Raw genomic sequence first — 23,030 nt, 5'->3', positions numbered from 1 at the left:
GAGGGGGGGGGGGCGTGGCTGGGGCAGACACTACTGAAGACAACTGCTGTTGGAGATGGGTAGAAATGCGTGAAGAGGTATAAAATCATATCTAGAATATTGTATTGTATTCTAGAATATTCCAGTGCTCTTTACCTGTCGCACTGTGCACAGATGCCAGGAGATGGTGCTAGAGAGTCATGAGTGCATTTTGGCTTCCTTGCAGAAAAACTTTGTCCAGTGATTCAGAAATAACTGAACTGTTCAGTAAGTTAAGCAGTTTATGTTTTTCCATCTCTTTGTACAGAACTACCCGGTCCAAATGCTACGGTTATTTTTATTGCATATGTGATAAGATTATTTAATCAAATGGTACATTTAAAAAGTCCTGAAAGATCTATTTATTTACCATATTCAATAATTATACTTTTTTATATATATACATATATACATACATACACACATACATATATAATTTCCTTAAGTTGAACCTTTATACTCGTAGGTTTAGGGATTTTTTGTTAATTGAAATTGACCGTAGGATTATAATAATAATTGTATTAAGAATTATGAGTATAACATGTCCAGATTTTTGTGAAGGCACTTGAAAGTCACTTAGTCATTTGTGACCTAGCTAATGTTTTAAGAGATATTTTTGTTCAGTACGTGGCTTTCCTTATTAAAAAAAAAAAAAACTAGAAGGAAAAATTATATGTTAAATGATGGAAATCATTAATAGTACAGTTAAATTCTTTAAAATATTTCTAATGCCCGTATAGTTGTGAAAGAAAGAAAAGCCAGGTATTGCAGTAGTCCTGCTGCAGTCTTGCGGCAGTCTTAAGACGGCATATGGATTGTAATTGTGGAACTGGTTCCTCCCAGGACCGGGCTAATCCTGTTTAAAAACACCACCAAGGTGCTCAAGCTTTTCTAGAGGATTCTTACACAAACAGAGCTTAATTGAAAGTGTCTGGGTGGGTGAGGGGGGAGCGAGGACAGGAAGAAGGAATGCGTCTTCCTCAGAGGAAAAGGGAACGAAGAAAGTAATCAGTGTGTGTGTGTGTGTGTGTGTGTGCGTTCATGTATATTCTTGGATTTAAATGATTATAGTAATTATCAGTCCGATTATTATTATTATGATGTTATGAAAATTATCAGTCTGATTTAGTATTATGTAATAGTCTTTACATAATAACATGTGTTATATAGTATTTACTCTGATTTACGTTTATCCTGCACAACTTGCAGTGTGTATAGTTTTCTAACTAACTGAATCTAGCAATTACCCTTTGAAAAATGTGACATTTTTTATGGCAGGTTTTCCTTCAAACAGTAATTTATGTGCCATTTAACATCATTTCACTTTTTATATAATTTTTTTGGCAGCTGCATTACATATTTTTAATGAGGTATCATATCATAGATAAGAGGTTATGCCACTCAAAGCCGACGAAGGAGCCCAGAAATGGCCCGCTGCCTTTTTTTGCACTCTTCCCACAATAGACAATTGACAGCAGATGATCTTATCCAGCACGACTTACAAAGTGCATACAAATATTTAGTCAAAGAGCAATAACAATACCAGCACTTAACTCTGACTCGGGGATTTAAGGTTACTGTTTCGTACGCATGATGAGTTGGCCTGCCATTGAAATTCATGGAGGGGCGGGAGGGGGAATAATAAAAAATAAAAAAAAGCAAACAAACAAATAATTTCCGGTTAAATATTCAGTTTCAGTCGGTATTCATTACTGATGTGAAAATCGAAGACCAGTGTGGCCCGAGGCACTTGAGGCTAATCGTTTATAGCGCTGTGTATAGCGCCTTGTGTAGAGAATAGCTACAGGGAGCGACGCTCCCCCCTGGGTATGTAAGCGCACCATACAGCAGGAGGACAATTATGTGCAAGATGGAGCAAGCCGGAGGAGGAGGAGGAGGAGGAGGAGGGGCAGCCGCTTGGTCTGCTGGCTTACTGTCGGAATGTTAATCCTGCTAATGTATTACAGTTGGGGCCGGAGACCGCGGCTAGGGCTGGGCCGGGCCTGGGGCATGGGGGAGGGGGGAGGGGGGTGGTGGTGGTGGGGGGTGGGGGGGCATGGGGGGGGGGGTGTACCAGAAGTCTTGCAACAGAGATGATTGACAGCAGGAGCTTTCATTTGGGGTCTGTGGATAATGTGCAGGAACTCCGGAGTGCAATTAAGGGCTTCGCTTTTAAGAAAGAAAAAAAAAATGTGCCATCGTATTGTGGGCGTGAATTTTTTTTTTTTTTTAAAGAACAAAAAGAAGACTGGCTCTCTCTTGCGTTATAGTCGCTCAGGGGCAATGTTTAGACAGGTTCACCTTTCAAGCTCGAGCTGCATCGAGAGGCAAAATGAAAGAGGCACCCTTTCACCATAGGCCCGGCTAGGCCCTGAACCATTGTGTTGTCATCTCCGTCTCATCCAGGTATGAATGTATCCTGGGAAGCTCTGCCTCGGCTAATTACACAGATTGGCTAATTCCTGCTCCTCTCCGAGCTGTGTGGTCTTTTCCGAGCCGCGGTACCCCCCCCCCGGGCTTCGTAAGCGCGTTCTTATCGTGGGCCGTTTAGAAAATAAAGGAAAAGTCTGAGAGCCCCCCCCCCCCCCCCGCCCCCCAAGACACGTTTATAAATAAATGCTTTTAACAACAGGAGGGGCAAGTTAGAGCCAACCACCATTCACACAGCCTAATGCCACACGAGAAGGACTTTAAAAGGCGCTGGATTACTCAGAAAGAAAACTGTCAGATATTTTCAAACATGTGCAGAAGCGTGTAATCATTAGAAACAGAATGACTGTAATTTCATTTTCCACCGTCACTAATATTTTGGTTTTTGTGCTTGGAAAAAGTTTACCTGGTTTCCTGACCACAGTGAAGTTAAGTCCTTACCTATGATATGGAAGCAACTTATGCAAAAGGGAAGTTTTTAAGATATAGTTTGCGATGGAAAAAAATTCACAATTTTTGATTGTAGCTATTTTTTCTTTCAAAATGCAATTGTGGAAAGTCATTATGGAAGATTGTGCCAAATTTTCAAACAAGTTTGTCTTGTAATTAGACTCCAGACAAATACCAATATTAGGCGTGCACATTATATTACTGGTTTCTGCAACAGTAATCAGAAAGAAAGAATATGGAATATATTTAGACCTAGATGTTCCAAATGTGTTTTGCAACATAATTGCCACAAATTTATTGGGGTGGCTGGTTTGGGCAATTAACCTCTAATATCTACCGTTATATATTCATATATGAGAAAGGCTATTCTGAAATATTATTTATAATAGTTGCATTATATTATTATATATAATATAATGCAACAAGTGTATACAGTTTGTTCCATAAAAACTATTTAGCTCTTAAAAAATACTATTTTACTACTCTCGTTCATTGTATGGATTTATAATATAAATGATATATATATATATATCATTTTATGTATAATTTATATTATGATAATATATATTATATTATGTATTATACATGTAGTTATAATATATTATTATATTCTAGTCCCGTTTATTATGCTTCCATGCTTCCTGTTTTTTCCTTACACTCTCAAAAAGGAGGTGTTAACATCCAACAGTGTTTGTGTTACAACATTTGTGTTACTTTCAACACATCTTGTGTCAGACTTACTGCTCATTTCTTACAAATATACAATTTATGTTAAAAAGGGAGACGTTTAAAGACAGTCTGTTGAAAGTAACACAGAATATGTTGTCATATGATAGACATAGAGGTGTGTCAAAACATGACGCATTGCAAATTGTTTTTACACGTCTGTCTTGAGAGTTGACCTTTTTCTCATTCTAGCGCAAATGTTCAGCAGAAAAAAAAATAAAGAGAAACGAAATCAGAAAAATATGTAAGAAAAACTTGAGACTTTCCCTGGGGTCTCAGACAAGATGTTTTCTCCCATAGAGTTGGTTCTCAGTTCAGTTAAAAGCCATGGGCAGGATGCATGTCATAAACAGTGTTAACTGCTAACATAAAGAAAACTGAAAGTTGTGAAATGCCAACTTTCTGCAGTGTGTTCTCGAGGTGAGGTTCAGAAGTAGTCTGCTGTGCTCAGTTTCCAAAAGTCATATTCCTGTAGTCTGCCAACCCTCACAGTAAACCAAAAAAAGTTTAATTCCTCATTAAATTTATTCAAGATTTGGTAGGTCATGCAAATAGCTCACGAAACAAGCGATATATTAAAACAGCACCCTGAGCCGTATTTCTGTTCTGATTAATTTGTATTGTTAATAAGATCTGAAAGTCATTTCTTCAGACTTTAATTTCTTTAATCCTCTTTTAGAACATATTGCAAAAAGAGCCCCTAAGATCTGACATTTTTGCCTGTTCTGTTTATATTTTTAATACTAATTACCGTGGAGCCACTTTCTGTTTAAGGTCCCGGTTATATGAATAACATTTCCAAAGTTTTAATTCAATACTCCGGCCCCCATGACATCAATACACTTTGTACTTGATGAAAAAATAATGAACAATAATTAAACCATCTTCTCTAGCAATACTTTGTAATTGGGGAATTAGTTAACTTGAATGTGGCACAGATGGTTCTGATATTGCACTCCGTACGGTTCTCAATATTTGTTATGTAACTGATGTTTTCCTTGATTAAATCGGATCTGGTCTGTACGAAAGCTTAATATCATTGTCTTAATAGGCAGTCACATGTCACTGTCAGGCGGGAGCGTTGATTGGCTGTGGCGGGTCACTTCTGTCCTACACTTGTGATAACGGAGGCTCTTCAGAGGTCCCCACAATGGTTCTATATGAAAATGAGACCCAGGAATATGCTTTGGTTGGACATGAAAAGCATTTATGAATTAGCCTTGTTAGGGCCATTTACATTTTTGACCGTATAACCTCCTAAGTCCTCAAACCCCCATTTTTTTTAAGCGATGAAAGACTGTCAAAATTAAGGTCCATTCCAACTGAGGAGTGGTTGCTCAGATTAGCCTTAAGATTAGCCTCTTCATCGATTTAATGTTATGTAAACACAACATCCCATTAATTAGCGTGAAGGACCTGCCTGTCTGACGAGCCTCCCAAACAGGTGGGGGCAGTCACGTGCCTTTATGTTGTCATGCATCTGTATGTAGGCTGCCGCATAAAACGACAGAAAAAAACAACGTTGGATACCGCTGCTGAGACTCCAGCCTCCCAGAAAAACAGAGAATAGCAAAGTAGAACTACTACTGCTAATACTACTACTACAACTAGTACACTACAGCTAAAACTGCTACTACTGCTACTACTACTACAACTAGTACACTACAGCTAAAGCTGCTACTGCTGCTACTACTACTACTACTACAATAATAATAATAATAATACATATTATTAATATAATAATACATATTATTATTATGAAAATTTGTAAATAAAATTAAGACAAATTAATGAATACAGATAATAATAACAATACTGCTATTAATAATAATAATAATAATAATAATAATAATAATAATAATACTACTACTACTACTACTACTACTACTACTAATAATAAAATAATAATAATTTTAATATTATTATTTTATTATTTTTTATTTCCTGTCTTCATTCATTTTCATGAACTGTTTTTATTAGTATTGATTTTAATGACAACATAATTACATTCTCATCTGGCAAGTTTGAATATAAAAAGCTTTTGTGCGTTGCCAAATGTATGATAGTTCCTGTGCCTTTATTCAGCTACTGGATTGTGAAGATAATTGTCGTACTGCCTTTCTTTGAATTTATTACACGTCTGGCTACATTACTGTCTTCCCAGCTGTTTTACATTCACTGGTAATGGTGTGGATACTGGTGCCTGTTTCTAATTAAGATTTTAAGGTGTGTTCACAAAGCCAACTCTTTTGCACCTGAGTCGTTCAGGCCCTGGAGTATAATTACTTGGTGATGTCATGCCATATCCCAAAATGAGAGCACTTGCCTGGCTTACAGGGATAACTTTGGAAATACGTGTGTGTGTGCACTTTCTTCTTTCTTCTCCTTCTTTGTAATAATAATAGTACTAATAATACTACTACTAATAATAATGATAATAATGATAATAATAATAATAATAATAATAATAAAGTCGTTCAACAGGATAAAAACCCCTTGGGATTCAGCATCTGTTTTTTTAGTGGGTGCTAGATGGCTTTCTATTTGCATATTCACAATAAATTAATAATAACATTACAATGCTGTTCATATATAATCAGGTTTTCTGGTGTCCTGGCACAGCCAAAGCAAGGCAAAGGAGCTTTGTGTGGCAGCAGCAGTGGTGCAGAGCTGGTGCAGAGCAGCTGCAGCTACAGGATCAGGAGCAGGGGAAGGAGCAGCTTTAGGAGCAGGAGCAGTAGCAGGAGCAGGAGCATGAGCAGGAGCAGCTACAGGCAGCCGTGACCTTTTTCTGCAGCAGTACGCTACAGCGACACGTTCTTTGCACTTTATGAGAGCAGTAATCACTCCGTAGTGCCGATGAGCCTCAGATGTGTTTTATACTGGCATGGCTCTCTGCCTCTCTGGTCTAGGTAGGCCTTCAGAAGTGTGTGCTTCTGCCACTGTTTCCACCGCACAGCCCAGCACACGGGCCTGCTTTCCTGAAGGACCAAAAATTCCCATAGATATTTATAGTGTGTAAGCGGAGACCTTAATGTCTGTGGTCTTAATGTTAATCTGTTGTTGACTGTAACTGTAGCAGTATTGGTCCCAAGGAAATTCAAATGGAGGCTTAAATTGTTACAAGATCTAACACCGGTCTTCTCCGTGTGACATGTAATGTTTCTTGGCCATAGTACAGCTCAGACAGTAGCTAAATACAACATTTGATGCGTTTCCCTCCGTGGTTCAGTTTAAATCATTTTGTGTAATTCAAATCGACAGCCTGACATGTGTGACTGCGACACCACATTTGTCAGGTTGCACAATATTTACGTTTCAATTTAAAATGTGTATAAAAAAGTGAAATGTTTAACGAGTTGTCCAAAAATTGTGCATTTGCAGTGATCATAAAGTTTGGGACAAAGACTATAGACTATTTATATTTTCTTTTTGATTTGGCTCTGTACTCCACACATTTTGATTAGTAATATATGTGGTTAAAGTGAAGATTCTCAGGTTTACATAAAGGGTATTTTTATACATTTTGGTTTCACCTTATAGAAATTATAGCACTTTTTGTGCATAGTCCCCTTATTTCAGAACACCAGAATGTTTGGGACAAATAACTTCACGGGTATTTCTGATGAGCCAGGTGTGTTCAGTTGCTTCCTTAGTGCAGGCGTAAGAGAGCTTTCTGAATTTAGTCTTGGCTCAAGGCTTCTGATTTCCTTTGGAGTCTGTTATTGCCGTTTGTTAACATGAAGCTCAGAGTTGTGCCAATGAGAGTCAAGGAAGAGATTATGAGGCAGTGAAATGAGACAAAAACAGTCAGAAACATGCCAAACCTTAGGCTTACCAAAAACCAACTGTTTCATACATAATTAAAAAGAAACAGAGTGCTGGTGAGCTCATTAATTGCAAAGTTGATGACCGATGAAGTCTCATAATAGTGAGAAACATTTTCATTCAACAGTTCCTGATATTCTCACTATGTGGCTGAGGACCTCCACCTTAATAGAATGGTTAACAATTCACACCTTCATCCAACACCCACTTGGAGCAGAAATCTAATGTCAGTTAAAACACATCTCTACATGCACAGGAAAGCATGCCCAAATCATGAAGCCAATATATTATGGATCTATATGACATGGATGTATTTTGTACAGTGTAAATGTATGATAATATAAATATTTAATAACTACGGTGACCACAATATTACAAAGGATGTATAAAGCAGACAATAATTTTTTTGAAAGACTGAAATATGTCATTTATACAAAATGACATTTTTAAAAGAGTTCTTAAAAAAGGCAAATGTTTTTCCATTTTCTTAAGGACCCCTGGGATGTATTCACAAACGTCTGGGCAGCACGAGTCTGTCGTATGTGGGCTAAATATGCACGAGGTTTAGAAACTGCAGAATTGTACAGTATTTCCAGTATTCCAGACACAACACCAGCATGTGCATGTGCATAGTTATTGAAACAGAGTTCATACTGCGCAGTGGCAATATTTAGAGGATATTCTTCCTCCTAAACCCACGACTGAGGTTTTCATCACAAGACCAAAGCTCTGAAGGACTAAAGGATTAATTTGTTATAAAAAGCATTACTGTTCCCCCTACTCATGTCTGACATCTTGTGTTTGTGAGCCATATGCACTGTCTGCCAGTTTTAATGTATTTTCCTTTTAGGAGCTTTAGGCTTTAAATCTACGCTTACCTTGCCAGACTTCAGGAGACCACACTGTTGGTTGAATAATGCTTAAAGGCCGTTTGATTTCCCATGATTCCCATGATGAGTCCTACATTGTACTGTGAACTTTTTACTCCGTCAAGAGCTGTCCTTAAACACTAAACCTAATTTTTTGTGTATTGTAGAGGCAATCAAACCATTTCTAATCCAGGGACCCCCCAACCCTGACTCAGAGACTTCCAGGGGACCCCTATCCAAGTTTAAAAGGGTTTTATATTTGAAACGTTTTAAAAAATATATTTTTAAATATTTTCCCGAATCTGTGTAGAGGCATTTCATATCAAGTCTGGCCAGGGACCCCCAACAGGGCCTTCAAGGACCCCCCAAAGGTACACAGAACGCCTTGTAGAAAACCCGGGGTTAGTTGTGGTATTCAGTGTCTGTGTGTATATACACATCGAAGACCATCTTCATATTTCCCATACCTTTCTTTCTGCTGCACTGAAACTGTGCTGGATGCCCTCTGAGCTGTAGGATGGATCACTGATTTGTACAGATTAGGTATTCAGTAGTTATGTTTTCAACAAAGTCTCATCAGGACATGTGGCACGGTTCAGCTCCAACACAAGATCTTTATAATTTTATTCACACCTCACAATTTGAGAGACATATTTACCGCCTGCATTATCATACTTTTCGTTCATTGTTTTGTTTGCATGTCACGAAGTGCGAAGAGTAATTTCTTGCCGCTCGTCTTCATCGTCATGCTTGTGGTGTGACTTCAGCAGCCTGAGGTGCAGTGATGGAACCTTGAAACTTTTCAGTTAAATAACATTTTTAAATAATAAAAGAATGTTATGCAAAAAAAACGTTCTGCATTAGTGGTGTTTTTATAAGAAAGGGGTTGCATTCTTAGCATAGTAACAGCCTAGGACAGTGACATTGCACCCATTGTGAATTTCAGTGAGTGTGAGTACACTGCATGTTATATATATATATATACACACATTCTGTCACTATAATATATGTATTTAATATTAAAACAAAGTATTTGTTCTGAAGTTGCAGTTGCAGTTCAGATGTTAAAACCTTTTTAATCGTATTTTGCCTTTTAAAACAATTTACATAAACCCAATTAATTATTATTTTAAAATCTATCAAAAACAGATTATTTGATAAGATAAATTCTGCAGCTTAACTGAACACGTGACTTATATTAAACACCTTGATTTGCGACTGTTATGGCTTGAGACGTTTTCAATGTCGTCTGATATTGTCCATGATAAACACGAAGAGCTTAAGAGCTGTTTACATTTTGGAAGGATTAATTCCATGAACTCCACAGGCAGTAGTGGAATGTCTACAGAACAGGGATCAGTGGTTTGGTCAGTCTGGTCCATTGACGAAAGTCCCTCAGATGTCATGGATTGGCTTCTGCTAAAATCACGGGTAGCGCAATAGCGATATTTTAAACATTTTAGGCAGTGCAAAGTTGTGAAAGAGGATTACAAATACATCCTTAAAAATTACTTACTGATATGTAAGAGGAAGTCTTATTTGTACATCAAATCTGCCATATAGAGACCCTCTTTTGAAAAAATTAAATCTGTGTTTCTTACATACAGCATATTGTCTAACTTTGTTACATATTACTCCATTTTAATTTATGAAATATTAATTTGAGTGTGGTTTTGCTGTATTTGTTTGTATCAGTGAGCTTTGTGTAAAAATTAATTGTAGGATAATCAGAGCCTCATCTTGCATACAGTAAGGTATGTATCAAATTGCCATTTGAGCACTGTAACTGTAACTGTGAGGTTTAAATTCATTCATAGGTTTTTCTGGGGTAAGCACAGATGTGTTGGGCAGACCAAACATTGTGTCACATTCTAGGTGTATATCCAACCAAACATTTCCCTAGCTTTTATTGTCTCATAGAGCCATATCCACTACCTGTACCATAGAACCACTACCTGTAAAAAAAACCCCAGAGGGTAAGTGATTCAGTGTGGGTGCAAGCTACAAACATTAATGAAATTCCGACGGCTGTAGTTCCAAGTGCTCTTCTGTAGCTTGGTTGCCCTTTTTTTAATCCTACATTAATGCAGTTACTTGCCTGGTCGTGAGTGCCTCTCTGGATGAGAGCGTCTGAAATATGAACGCATCGTCATGTGCTGCAACGCAATGTCAGTTCTGAAAACGAAGGCTTAGGCGGTGTGGTCCCTCCCTTGGTTCCACCTTCCCGGGAAGCGAGCCCGGGTGCTTAAATAATGTCGGCACGGTCCGGAACAATCCGGAACAATCCGAGAGGCACTGCACCAGAAATGCCTCGCTGTTGAGGGATGGCTCTAGTGAGCCCACCGAAGGCTGCGCTCCAAGTGTAGGTCAGACATATCAGTGGCAGAACAAGTAAAGCAACACCTCCCAGGCTGTTGCATAACGTCGCGGCAACGTCGCTGCAACGCTGATAAAACGTTGCGGCAACGTCGCGACAACGCTGTCTGTCAGTGAGGTTGCTACTCTTTCAAGGTTGCAAGCCAGAAATAAAGACATTAGAAGAGAACTGGTGTGTGTTCTTCTGTGGTATTTTTCTTATACAGGTGCTATTCATAAAAACAGACAAAGCAGGCTACACCAGAAAAAAAAAATTGTTTTATAACAACTGCACTCTTACATACATTTTTTTTTGTTTACAGTCATGGACTCCCTTTTTTGTAACACCACACAAATCTATATATTCAATGGCTTTTTTGTAAAATGCCTCTTTTTTTTTAACTCTGATTCTCATTCTCTGGTGGATGTGGAAATTGTTGTTTTCATCGTTTTGTTGCTTTTGTGATTTTTATTTTTCATGTTTTTTTTTTTTTTTGAAGACTACTCGCTGCCGACTTGGCCTCGTCCGCACGACAGCCCTTTGACCTGCTGAAGTGAGTGGAATTCGTAACAGACATCGAAGGTCCTGAAGGATGTACTCACAGTACGTCAGTCTAGGTTCTGCTCTTCAAGAACATGCTTTTTTCATCTTCAGAGTAGTACATTTTATAGATATTGTTGTCACATACAAAACAAGGAAAAGTCAGTTATGTACATCCTCTAGCTGCTGTTACAACCATGGGTCCCTTTTACATTGGGTTGTAATTGGCACTGATGATGGCGTGCACCAGCGTTGGCCACTGGTGTTTGTAAAAGCTTTGTTTTTTTTGTTTTTTTTTTCCTATTCACTCTACTCATGCAGTCCAAAATGACAGAGGACATGTTTTTTTTTTCTTTGTTTTCAATTGTGTGTAGCAGTTGGTCAGGTCTCAACAAAAAGTCTCAATAATAATTTTCTTTAATGAGTTCCTCTGAAGGTGTGGTCCATCGCGAAAGCGGTCTTTACTGAGAAGCTTATTCCTGTTGCGTACATCATCTTTAAAAAAACAAAACAAAACATTGTTGCTAACCAGTTTGTCTTTGTTGCGCGGTTCCTCAAAGTCAGTGATAGCGCACAAGGGAGTAGGAGGAGAGAGAGATGTTTGTGGGTTGGGGCGGGGCGGGGTGGGGCAGGGCGGGGCGGGAGTGAGGCTTTGGGGGGGGGGGTGAAAAGGGTTTTTTTTTTTTGTTGTTGTTGTTTTTTGGAGTGTCTTCATACCGGCCGGTCGACCGCATACTGGCAGGGGCTTAGGTTAGAGACGGGGTTCTGCACCGCCGGGTAGGCGAAGTTGGCGTGCTGCTTGGCCTTGAGCCGCAGGCTGGCCAGGCTGGAGTTGCACGTGTCTCTGTACATGTAGGGGCTGGCGCTGGTGGCGTAGGGGCAGGCGCCGGCGGGCACGGCCGAGTTCAGGGCGGGGCCGTTCAGGTTGTTCAGGCCGGCGCCGGGCACGCCCGTCACCGCGGCGGGCACCATGGAGGACGCCATGTTCATGGAGGAGATGGAGCTGGGCGGGGAGAACATGGGCTGCGAGGACAGCGGGCTGACGTTCATGGAGTTGAAGAAGGGGAAGCTCTTGGCCGACAGCGGGCTGCTGGCCAGGCTCTTGGTGGCCCAGTTGTTGTAGGAGTAGCCCGAGTACATGTCGTCGTACGGCTGCATGAGTCCGTTGAACTGGGCGCCGAAGCCGTTCTTGCACAGCTCCGCCTGCTGGTTGCGCTCCCGCTTCCGCCACTTGGCCCGGCGGTTCTTAAACCATACCTGCACGGGGGAAGGGAGACAAAAAAACAAAAACAAAAAAAAAGCCAAAACACGTCAGCCTGGTTATACCCGCCGCGGCAGTCAGTCAGGCCGAGACCAGACGACTAACCCGCCGCTGCCGAGCGACTGAGCAGCCAATCAGGCTTCATTAAATGCCGCCGGTGTTGTAGGCAGGCACGCCGCCTTGAGACGTACAAGGTGTTGTTTTACGCCCAATCCGCCTAATGTGAGATCGTTAGTTTGCCGGAGGACGTCATTAGCGGTTTGGAGCATTATATTACATTACATTACATTACAGGCATTTAGCAGACGCTCTTATCCAGGGCGACTTACACAACTTTTACATAGCATTTTTTACATTGTATCCATTTATACAGCTGGATATATACTGAAGCAATGCGGGTTAAGTACCTTGCTCAAGGGTACAACGGCAGTGTCCTTACCCGGGAATCGAACCTGCGACCTTTCGGTTACAAGCCCAGTTCCTTACCCACTGTGCTACACTCCGTCCTGGCGCGTCTCTTTTTTTAGCGGAGTTAAGCCTCGCGTTGCAGGCGCGTTGAGACGCCCCCTGAGGACGACGTCTACGTTCAATAAAACCGTTGTAGCGGTAGCAGCTTTCGGGTTCTCATTATGAAATAGATTTAGCTCGAGGTTTGGCGGTCTCGCCTCTGGGACCTCCTGCTTTCGCGCAAGCCGGCGCACGGCAGGAACTGCGAAACACGCGGGTGCCCGCGTCCCGTCCCGTTGAGTCAGGGACGACGGTGTTCGGGTTAATGCGCTCGAAAACGCAACGTGCTTCCAGGGGGAGGGCTCTTCCTTAACCTTTGGTTGGTACAGACTAAACATGTTACGCCCACAGCCTTGCACCCTAAAGACAGACAACGCTAATTGCATTCTGTGTCATCGGTCCCACCCTTCGTCTGACCCAAAAAAAAAAAAAAAATTGGCCAATGTTGAGTTTCTGAAAGAGTTTTGGGGGGTGGAAACCGCACATGAGCCTTGGGGCTGTTTCCAGTGTGTGGTATGTCGAAACAGCCTCACGTGTGGTACGTCCCACACTGCACACCACCAGTCCATCGCGAGGTTCTTACCACACTCGTTTTTTAAAATAATCCTTAAAGAGGAAGACAACAGTGTTGTCTGCAGCAGTGTTTGTATAATGGCGTAGAAGGAGTTGGTCTTGTAACCTAAAGGTTGCAGGTTCAATTCCCCGTTAGGACACTGCCGTTGTACCCTTGAGCAAGGTGCTTAACCTGCATTGCTCCAGTATATATCCCGCTGTATAATTGGATGCAATGTAAGTCGCTCTGGATAAGAGCGTCTGCTAAATGCCTGTAATGTAATGTAATGTAATGTAACGGGGACCATTTGAAGCGTCTGCCATTTGAATCCACAGCCTTCTTGTGTCAGGGTGGGCATTGACCACAAAGACAAAACTTTGAACTCTTTAATATGGGCTGCACAAGAGGGACTCATCCATTTTAGAGTGTGATAGGGCTGCACAGTAAGGAAGCGAGGAGATAATGCAATGTACGTTTTATTTGTGAAATAATTCATTTGCTTTCTTTATTCTGAAGTTAAGAGCTACGAGTCTCCGTTTGGTTTTGCTTGTGAGTTCTGCTAGTAGCAATTCATTTTTTTTTTATGGAAAGAAGATTATATTACTATAATTAGGTTGGTTTTTGAGTTTATGTTTATTTAAGCATAAGCAGTGCATCAAATACATCACCCCATTGGCACATTTATGTTGCCACATAGTATCACATCTGCCATAACTGTAGTTTATTGGCTGATGCCAATAAGTTTATTTTAAGCTATTATCACCTGATACCATTATGACTCCAGTATTTGTGTATTCCTAGTATGTGCAAATGATGCCAGGGGTGTTGGCTTGAACAGAAACCTGCACACACACTGGCTTTTTGGGGACCACAGTTACACTCCTATGCTTTCTGAGACCATTAGAACATTACTCCTTAAGAGCCTTCTACTGTACAAATGTACAATACAGACGTGTTTCACGAGGGTTGGCCACAACATTGCATGGGACTGTGCTGAGAGACTTCGGTAAAAATTCTTTGGCGACCACATAAATCTCTATTATCTGCTATTATTAAGCAGTCAAATTGAAGATCATTTATTAAAGCTAATTCATTCGGTTATATAAGTTATGAATTTCTGCTGAATGAAAATGTCAGTTTAGAATTGTCTTCCCATTTTGTCAATTTTAAGGTCCTATTTTTGGAGGGCATGGCAGAGATTAAAGTTATAATGGCAAATTAAAACAGAAGACATTTCAGTCAGTTCCCTAAGGGGAAAGATGAGATGTGCAATTAATTTCTTGTGCACACAATTTATTGCTGGGTGACGGGTCAATTTTTTGGCAAAATTCATACCAAAAAAATTAAAAGGCATACCTCAATAAAATTATCCAACGATTAAAAAAAAAAAGTAATCTCAAAAAAAAAAAAATATATATATATATTATAAATACAGGAAAATAATGAATGGTAGAGAAAGTTTCCAGACATCGAATTGTATCTGAGAATCCAAATATGCCTACGCTGAACCATACAGAGGATTTATTGTAGAAGGTATAAATAGAACATGAGATGTAAATAGGACATTTTGGAGATGTGCCGTCCAAAATTATGAGACCATATTAAAAGTATTGAGTATTGTACCTTATCGGACCTGTGTATCATAGTTATTCCAATTACCTACAGTATGCACTTTTTGTATGTCGCTTTGGATAATAGCATCTGCCAAATCAATGTAATGCAATGTAAAAGTCTTTAAAAATGCATTTCATGGGAAGTTCTTAGGTTTTTATGCATCCTCATAAAAGCATTTTGTTCCCAAAACAATGCCTGAGTGATCTGCCATTTGTTGTGAGCTGCTTGGAACTGAAATAATTCAGCAGCTTTCCCACTGCATCGTGCACATTATCGCCAAAATGTCCTACCAGGACATCGGCGTTGCCTGTGTGCTCGGTCAGGGTTCAAAGGCCCAGTTCTAATTCCTGCCCCCCCCCCCCTCCCCGAATTACAACTACTGCAGTGACACAGAGACCAGGATTTATGTTTCCAGTTAAATACAAAAAGTTTTATTATTATGACTTCTTATCAAAAAGCAGAACAGGAACCAAGGCACTCTCCCATATAAAGTTAAAATGGCTTTATTGCAGGGGCTGGCTCAAAATAGAAAACAATAAAATACTCCAACACATTTTGGCTACATAGCCTTCATCGGGGAGTAATATTTTAAGTGTTGGGAGTATTTTATTGTTTCTATTTTGAACCTGGCGAGGCAATAAAGGTATTTTAACTTTATATAGGAGAGTGCCTTGGTTCCTGTTCCGCTTTTTGATTTATATATTTCATCCCTGCCAAAGAGCATCTCCCAGCCACCTAAAACATTATTTTTTGCTGCGTTACCAATGTAACACTCCTTGCTGTCTCCTTATTTATTGTGTCTTCGTGGAAATGGCTCGGTCAAATCAGCAAACATGAAAACGAAAGAAAAAAATGCAATAAAAAAGTAACACTTGCATGTAGCTATTTTTAAGTGAAATTCGAGGTTAAATATTAGTTTAATGCCCGAGTTGTGAGGTTCTGCACAGTCAAACCTGATGTGTTCATTAAACTTGTAATTAATGTGTTCATTAAGCTGAGTTTGTGTAAGTCCACACTGGGTGACAATACTCTATTAGTGCAATATGGACTCACAGTTGATTTTACACTGAGAATTTCGATGTGTGTCCTGTGCAGAACAGCCTGGCCACTCGCAAGTCCAGGTATTGCTTCTGAGCTCACCTACAGCCTTTGCCTGCCATAACTTTGGCTGTGCAAGACATCTTGTTTTCCCTCCGTTAAGCAGAACTGGGCTACTACTCATTTCCCAAAAGACGATCTTATTACATGTATCCACGTGCTGCGGTGGTGTCCGTTTACCGTGTTCCGCTAACTACAGAGAAGAGACGCGCAGACCGCACCGCAATTAAAAGTTGTGCTATGTTTGTGAGTGAGCTGTGCTGGGCCTTATTTGTTTATCGCGGTCAGTGTATCACGCGTAGAAGAGAAGAGGTGCACCTTATTGAATGAAATTTCTGAGAACCAATGTCTCCTGTGATTTTTACTGCATGTTTATTTGCTTTTCATTAGTATGCGAGCAAGAGAGAGAGATCTGAGCAACCGCAATATCTGCGCGTCTCCGGTTCCAACTGCAACATGCCGTTCTCACAGCAGCTCCGCAGCACAGCCGCGTCGCGAGAGCATTTGGCTTTGTTGACTACGTCCGTCGCAACGGGCCGTTTTCAGTTCCAAACTTCTGTCTCGAGTTGGATTTATTTGTTCGCCGATACTTAATATGCCACGTTAAATTCTCCGCGGAGATGAGCTTTCGGGCACCGTTCCCAATCTCTTTCACACGAACAACTGCGAGCTTGACTTGCGTATCGTAGCTGTCGATTCATGTATAAAATCAGAATAGGCCTGCATTTTCTCAGCAATTTAAAGGGCACACATAATCGTCCTCCGGGAAAATATTTATTTGACCTTATCAAGCATAGCCTACTGTAGCCTACTGTACATTAAACTGCTAACTGATGACCATTTTCTTCCTGTTAGCTTCCCATCCATTCAACAGACCACTCTCCCCGGGGTTCTTTTTTATTGACTTAACATTTTCCAGAACACTTTAAAAATTCTGTTTCAGATCTAATATGAGCGTTCGACTGTTTATATAAAAGGACTACATAAAAACAGCCCCGGGTGCCCTTTAAGTTTTCTCTAATTTTTTTACGCCTTTGATAAAGAACATGTATACCTGTATATGCTCAACTAAATTTTAGCAAGTAATATGCATTTTTCCAAATATGAGTCACAATTATTCACACCCCTAACAATTATCTGAAATAAAATCCAACTAAAATAAATGTGCTTTAATATGCTGTTTTTTTTAAAGGGTTTATCTTTGCTTCTGGTTCTAGGAATAAAAATGAGGTCATATAAATCACCACGTAAAAAGGCAAACAACTTTTAAAATAAATATGACGAAGGGTTGTTGACCTTCACGAGTCAGGAGCTGGCTACAAACAAATAAATAGGACACCGAAGATACCACTTTCCTCTAGTATGGGGCGACATAGCTCAGGAGGTAAGACCGATTGTCCGGCAGTTGGAGGGTTGCCGGTTCAAACCCCGCCCTGGGCGTGTCGAAGTGTCCTTGAGCAAGACACCTAACCCCTAACTGCTCTGGCGAATGAGAAGCATCAATTGTAAAGCGCTTTGGATAAAAGCGCTATATAAATGCAGTCCATTTAGTAGGTCAATAATGAAGCAGTTTAAAACCACTGGAATGATGGATAACATTGGGTAGAGAACCCCAGTGCATCTTGCTGCCGGGCACGGTGAGGCAGATGGTTTGGGGGAGGCAAAAGAAGGGCCACAGTTGGAGACCAACAAAGCTTCACTGCATCTTGGGAACGCAAAGTCTCCAAATCTACCATCAGACACTGCCGCCATGCCAATAGGCTTTTAGGAAGTTGCCAGAAAAAAAAGAAAAAAAAAATCTTGAAAGATTGAAGAGAATCAACAAAAATAATGGCATGGGAATTGTGATTGGACTGGGTGTTCTGATCAGAAGAGACTAAAATTGAGCTTTTGGGGGACTGCACACCAGTGGTGGGATTCGCATTGGAGACAAATTGTGGGCAAAGGATGTTTACGTTGAAAAGAGTGTCATGTCTCTGGTGAAATTTGTTGATGGACATTTGATGTTATGGACTTGTTGTGCATGTACTGCACTAGTTCTTTCAGCAAGACAGTAATCCTAATCGTAAATCAAAATCCACCAAGAAATTATTAAGTCCACAAACTAGTGTTTTGAAGTGGCTACCCCAGTCTCCAGACCTGAACCTGATCAAAAATGTGTGGTTTGCATTGAAAAGGGTGGTCTGTAATCACAGACTGAAGGATCTCAAGGATTTTGAAAGATTCTAAATGGAGGAATGATCAAAAATCCACAGAAAATGTTCACCGGCATTATAAAATGCCAAAGAAGAAGACTCTTTATTTAAATTATACAGTGTTTTTTGGTATGAACAATTTGAAGGGCACTGTATATATCTCTTAAATAATGCAAATACTAGATCCTTTACTTGGGTGTTGTGGACCATCCTACACCCTCATATGATTGCACCCCAGGACCAGCATGCCAATCTGCTAACGAATGACAGGCTAGCAGCAGCACCAGCAGTCAGCACAAAACAAAAATGATATTGCTGCATAATTCTTGGTATAGAATAATTGGAGAAAAAAAATGTTACAGTTAAGAATTTTATGACCACTGGCCAGTAAATTGATTTGAATTGAAATGAGCATTCCGCCACTCGACAGTGACAGTTCCAGAAAACAAGCCACAAAAAAACAATATCCAAAAGGCGCGAAAATAAATAATTCTCAGTGTATATTATTTCAGAATTAATCTTTGCTTCATTTGCTGAGATCTGATTTGGCAGTTAATTTTTTTGTAGACGAGAACGAGATGCACAACGCTCTTCTCCGAGAAGCCAGCAACTGTTCCCAGCTCCAGAGCTTGGAAATTTATCAGGCGCACATAGTTTTTAAATTGCATAATTCGACAAGGCAGAAACGTATCTCGGATATGCAGTCAAGAGTATGTGACCAGCCAGGATTAATGTGGAACACATGAGGTTCAGCTGGCCACCGATAGATATTAGGACTTCAATAGCATCTGTTCTGTTGTTCTTTCAAAACAACAACCAAGACCTTGCGCTATGTGACCTTTCCTCTAGCCAACATGAATCTGATCCACCGGTCGGTCGTCAGAAGCTCAACCAATCAAGCGTCAGCCATCAAAATGTACTCGGAAGCAGTGCGTAGCAAGTGTGCCCAGTCTTATAAGCTTGACTGGACATTTTTCACCAGAACACTGTGGGCCAAAAAAAAAAAAAAAAAAAAAAATCTTAATGAGATCAGATTAGATTGCAAAATTGATTTACTGTGTCTTACCTGACATTTATGAAGTAGTGACACTGGCACTCTAAATCAATCCTAATCCAAATTATTTCATATCAATAAATGCTGCTTTAAAGGGGTTTAGATAGCTTAGTCATGGATTTCAAATGTGTGAAGACCAAGACCAGTTCACAACATTTTATTCCTTTTAGTGTTAATTATACCTCAAGGCCAAAATGTGCTTCTTCTTTCAGTCAACTCTCTGAAATTTCCACAGGATTAGTTTATCGTTTTAACATCCCCAGAGTGGACACTCAGCAAAGCGAGTGGCACCTTCTTGTAAACTAAAAGACTGGTGATGACAGCACAGCACTGTCAACACACAGTGTTTTTTAAAACGATTTTTATTAAATGATCTGCGCTTAACAAGAGGATTAATAAAATGATGCAAGCACACTAACTACAGTTGCCAGTGTTTCAGGGTGGTAAAGATTCTTAATGCTACAACTTCTCACATATGCGCCACAGAGATTAAATACTTACTCTGGTTTGGATGTGCCATTTAGAATTTAGCAATTTAGTGAGAGAACCTGTTAAACTCTCAGTTTTGACATGACATACAATGTCTACACAGTACATCACCCCCAGTCCCGCTATTGTTATCCCTCACCTAATACATTGCCCATGCATTGTTCACTTTCTCTACTGGCTGAGTTGTCTATAAATTGCATATCATATCAACAGCTAAAAGTGGGGTTTCATGTTGATCCTAACCACAGTGCACTGTCCATAACTTCACAAAATTTAGTAAGTGCCGCCTATTTTAGTTTACCAATCTTGTTACATTTTTTTTGATGGTTGACTCCATTGTCTTGTGTTAGAATGGAAAGATACAATATTTGCTCTGGGTCCTCGTTCAAAATGAAGGACAAAGCTCTAAATTGTGTCTAGTATTGATGCTGAATCTGGATCGGGAATTAGTTTGAATGATTCAATAAAGTTGACTGGAGCTGCAGAACAGCATTCATCGCTTTTCAGTTTGCTTTCTGCTGTTAATTTCCCCATATAGGTAACTTGAACCTCTGCTCCTTGTGGTAGCCCAAGTTTAAGTGATTCTCAGCTGATCAATGCAGTAGTACAGCAATTAATAAATGCAACCCGGGCGTCAGACTTTTTATTTACAGTCAAATAGCACCAAGCGTATAAAACACGGCATGGTGCCATTTTAATTAGGTCTAATTTAATATACTGAAACAATTATTTACTGTATTTGAGCAATAGGACAATAATTCACGGACATTTCACGAAAGTACCATCTTCTAAATTTTTCTTAAGTCATTTCCGTAAGTTAACAGTAGGCTATAATCCTACGATTTCGAGGGACACCAGTCCTACAACGAGTATCAAGCTCAACGCGACCTCACGCACGCCATTATACACGTTTATGAATGGTTGAAATGAACACATCTCAATACGCACGGACTCACCCTTACGCGCGCCTCCGTGAGGTTCGTCCACACAGCTATTTCCTCTCGCGTGCTCATGTCTGGGTAGCGGTTCCGTTGAAAAGTGGCCTCCAGCTCCTGCAGCTGTTGGCTGGTGAAGTGCGTCCGCTGTCGGCGCTGCTTCTTCTTCAGTGACCCGTCCTCCGCGTTGGACTCGTCTGTCTGATTCTGGTGAGACTTTTCGTTGTCTTCCCATAAAAATAAATTTTAAAAATTCAGACAAAACTTCACTTTAGACACAGGAAATCATTGGTGCTTAGTCTGACTGTACTCTAGTCTGTCACTAAAATAACCATGTTTAAAGCATATTCGTTGAAAAGTAAGATTTAATCAATTTGGCCCATCATGTGAGAAGAAGAACTGACTACAGTCTACATTCCTATTATTTCAAATCAATGTATCAGACGTTACTATTACCAAATGAGAATATCAACTTTTTAGAGTATTTCGTGTAGTGCAGATTTAAAATTTAAACATTAATCAACGAAAATATTACTCGCATAAAGTAAGGCTAGTAGCATCGTTAAGTTGTTCTGAAAAACGCAAACCCATGAAGTGGACATGAATAAGCTTTCCATTTCATATAGCCTACATCTTAAAAAACGAAATATAAAATCCTATTTTAAAATATCAAGTAAGCACAACGTAATAATTGTTCGGAATGTTGATGTCATCAATGCATATAAACCATATTGGCATTTAAAAAAAAACATTAACATTATATTAGCTTTCTACCTTTACGGTCAGATCCCCCAACACTTTTTGGTTTATGAGCATGTCGAAGTCCATTAGGATCCCGGCAGGATTGTTCAGCCACTGACATGTTTCCCCGCGTAAAAAGGACGAAAATAATCACTAATCCCCGACGACCCCAACAAGACTGGAGTAAACGCCACAGCCAAACATTCGGTGTTATGTCTGCTAAAGTCCTATCTCTCCGGATCCGAGCTCTGCAAATTGAAGACCCCACAGAAAGCGCGAAATTAGCTCGGCATCTAATCCCAGGGATCAGGCGTTTGTGACAGGGCAGGTTCGGGGCTGTTTGGCATAGGCTTAGCTCTTTGGGAGCAGTTATAAATGATCTACGTGGTTCAGAAGACTCCGGAGGGCCACCTTCAGAACCAATGACGTCCAAGCCCCCGTTGTTATCAGCAAGTAAACTGACACTAACTTAGCCTGCTAATCCACACACAAAAAGCATAAAATCCTACATTCTAAGCATTTGAGCAAAACCCCCAAATGCGTTTCGTTCAAATAATTAGACATACTGGATATGTTTGATATCTACAACATTATTTATTCTATGGTAGAGTGCTATTGTCAACAAAACGTAGCCTATCGGACAATTAAACGGCACAGAATATATGCACAGTAGGCTTTTTTATTGCAACTGGTGTAGGAATTCAGATAATTCTGCAGATGTGGTTCTTGCATATTTTAATTTGCTAGCAGGAAATTGCTGTCGTTTTTATTAAATAGTAAAATAAAACTGGAACAGACTTAAACACTTGCTTTATTCAATAACAACAAAATTGTTTATCAAAATTAATCATTAAAGAACAAATGAAAGCCTTACTCAAAGATATATTTTAAAATTAAGGATCCGCTGTACAATTCAATTAATCCAGGGACTTTGCTTATGTTTCTTATGAGACGGCTACAAATAGTACGCCTATATACATCATTACGGCCTGGAGTCAATCAACATTTTGTCCTCAACATTGACTTGCAAATAAATCAAACCATTACATTGAAATACTTGGGCGAATTAATTGTAGTGATCGAGGAAATTTTTAGTTTGTGTTGGTGAAGATACATCTTAAGCACCTATATTTAATTGTAATACAGAGTTTTGGACAGATGTTGAGTAAAGCCAGGCCAAACGCTATTCTCTCTGCTTTTCGCCATGACCAAAAAAGCCGTTTTAATTTTTAAAAAACTTGTTATCAATTGTTCACTTTTTTACACATGCTTTTTTGAAGATATTGGCTTCAGCTAAGCACCTTCAATCAAACTGGAGGTAATCTTTGCGACTAAGGCAATCAAAAAAAGAAAAAAGAAAAACAGC

The 23,030-nt window shown here is 39.9% G+C and overlaps 1 protein-coding gene across 2 annotated transcripts in view; it reads right to left on the bottom strand.

Annotated features, from left to right (window-relative positions):
- Positions 1-11,888: 11,888 nt before the first annotated feature.
- pitx3 (paired-like homeodomain 3) overlaps positions 11,889-23,030 on the bottom strand; it is a 28,963-nt gene continuing 17,821 nt past the window's right edge. Inside the window, exons 1-3 of one of the 2 annotated variants that reach the window (XM_035400778.1) lie at positions 21,698-22,309; positions 20,945-21,150; positions 11,929-12,474 (exon numbers count right to left, since the gene is read on the bottom strand). In XM_035400778.1, the coding sequence (XP_035256669.1) occupies positions 11,929-12,474; positions 20,945-21,150; positions 21,698-21,785 (840 nt within the window). In that variant the 5' untranslated portion in view covers positions 21,786-22,309. Of the gene's footprint in view, positions 12,475-20,944; positions 21,151-21,697; positions 22,310-23,030 lie in introns of those variants that run through there. The other variant, XM_035400777.1, reaches the window with a different exon arrangement.

The sequence above is a fragment of the Anguilla anguilla genome, chromosome 18 (assembly GCF_013347855.1).
Source record: "Anguilla anguilla isolate fAngAng1 chromosome 18, fAngAng1.pri, whole genome shotgun sequence".
In the NCBI taxonomy this organism is placed as follows: Eukaryota; Metazoa; Chordata; class Actinopteri; order Anguilliformes; family Anguillidae; genus Anguilla; species Anguilla anguilla.
This window is presented reverse-complemented; position numbering and strand designations above follow the sequence as displayed.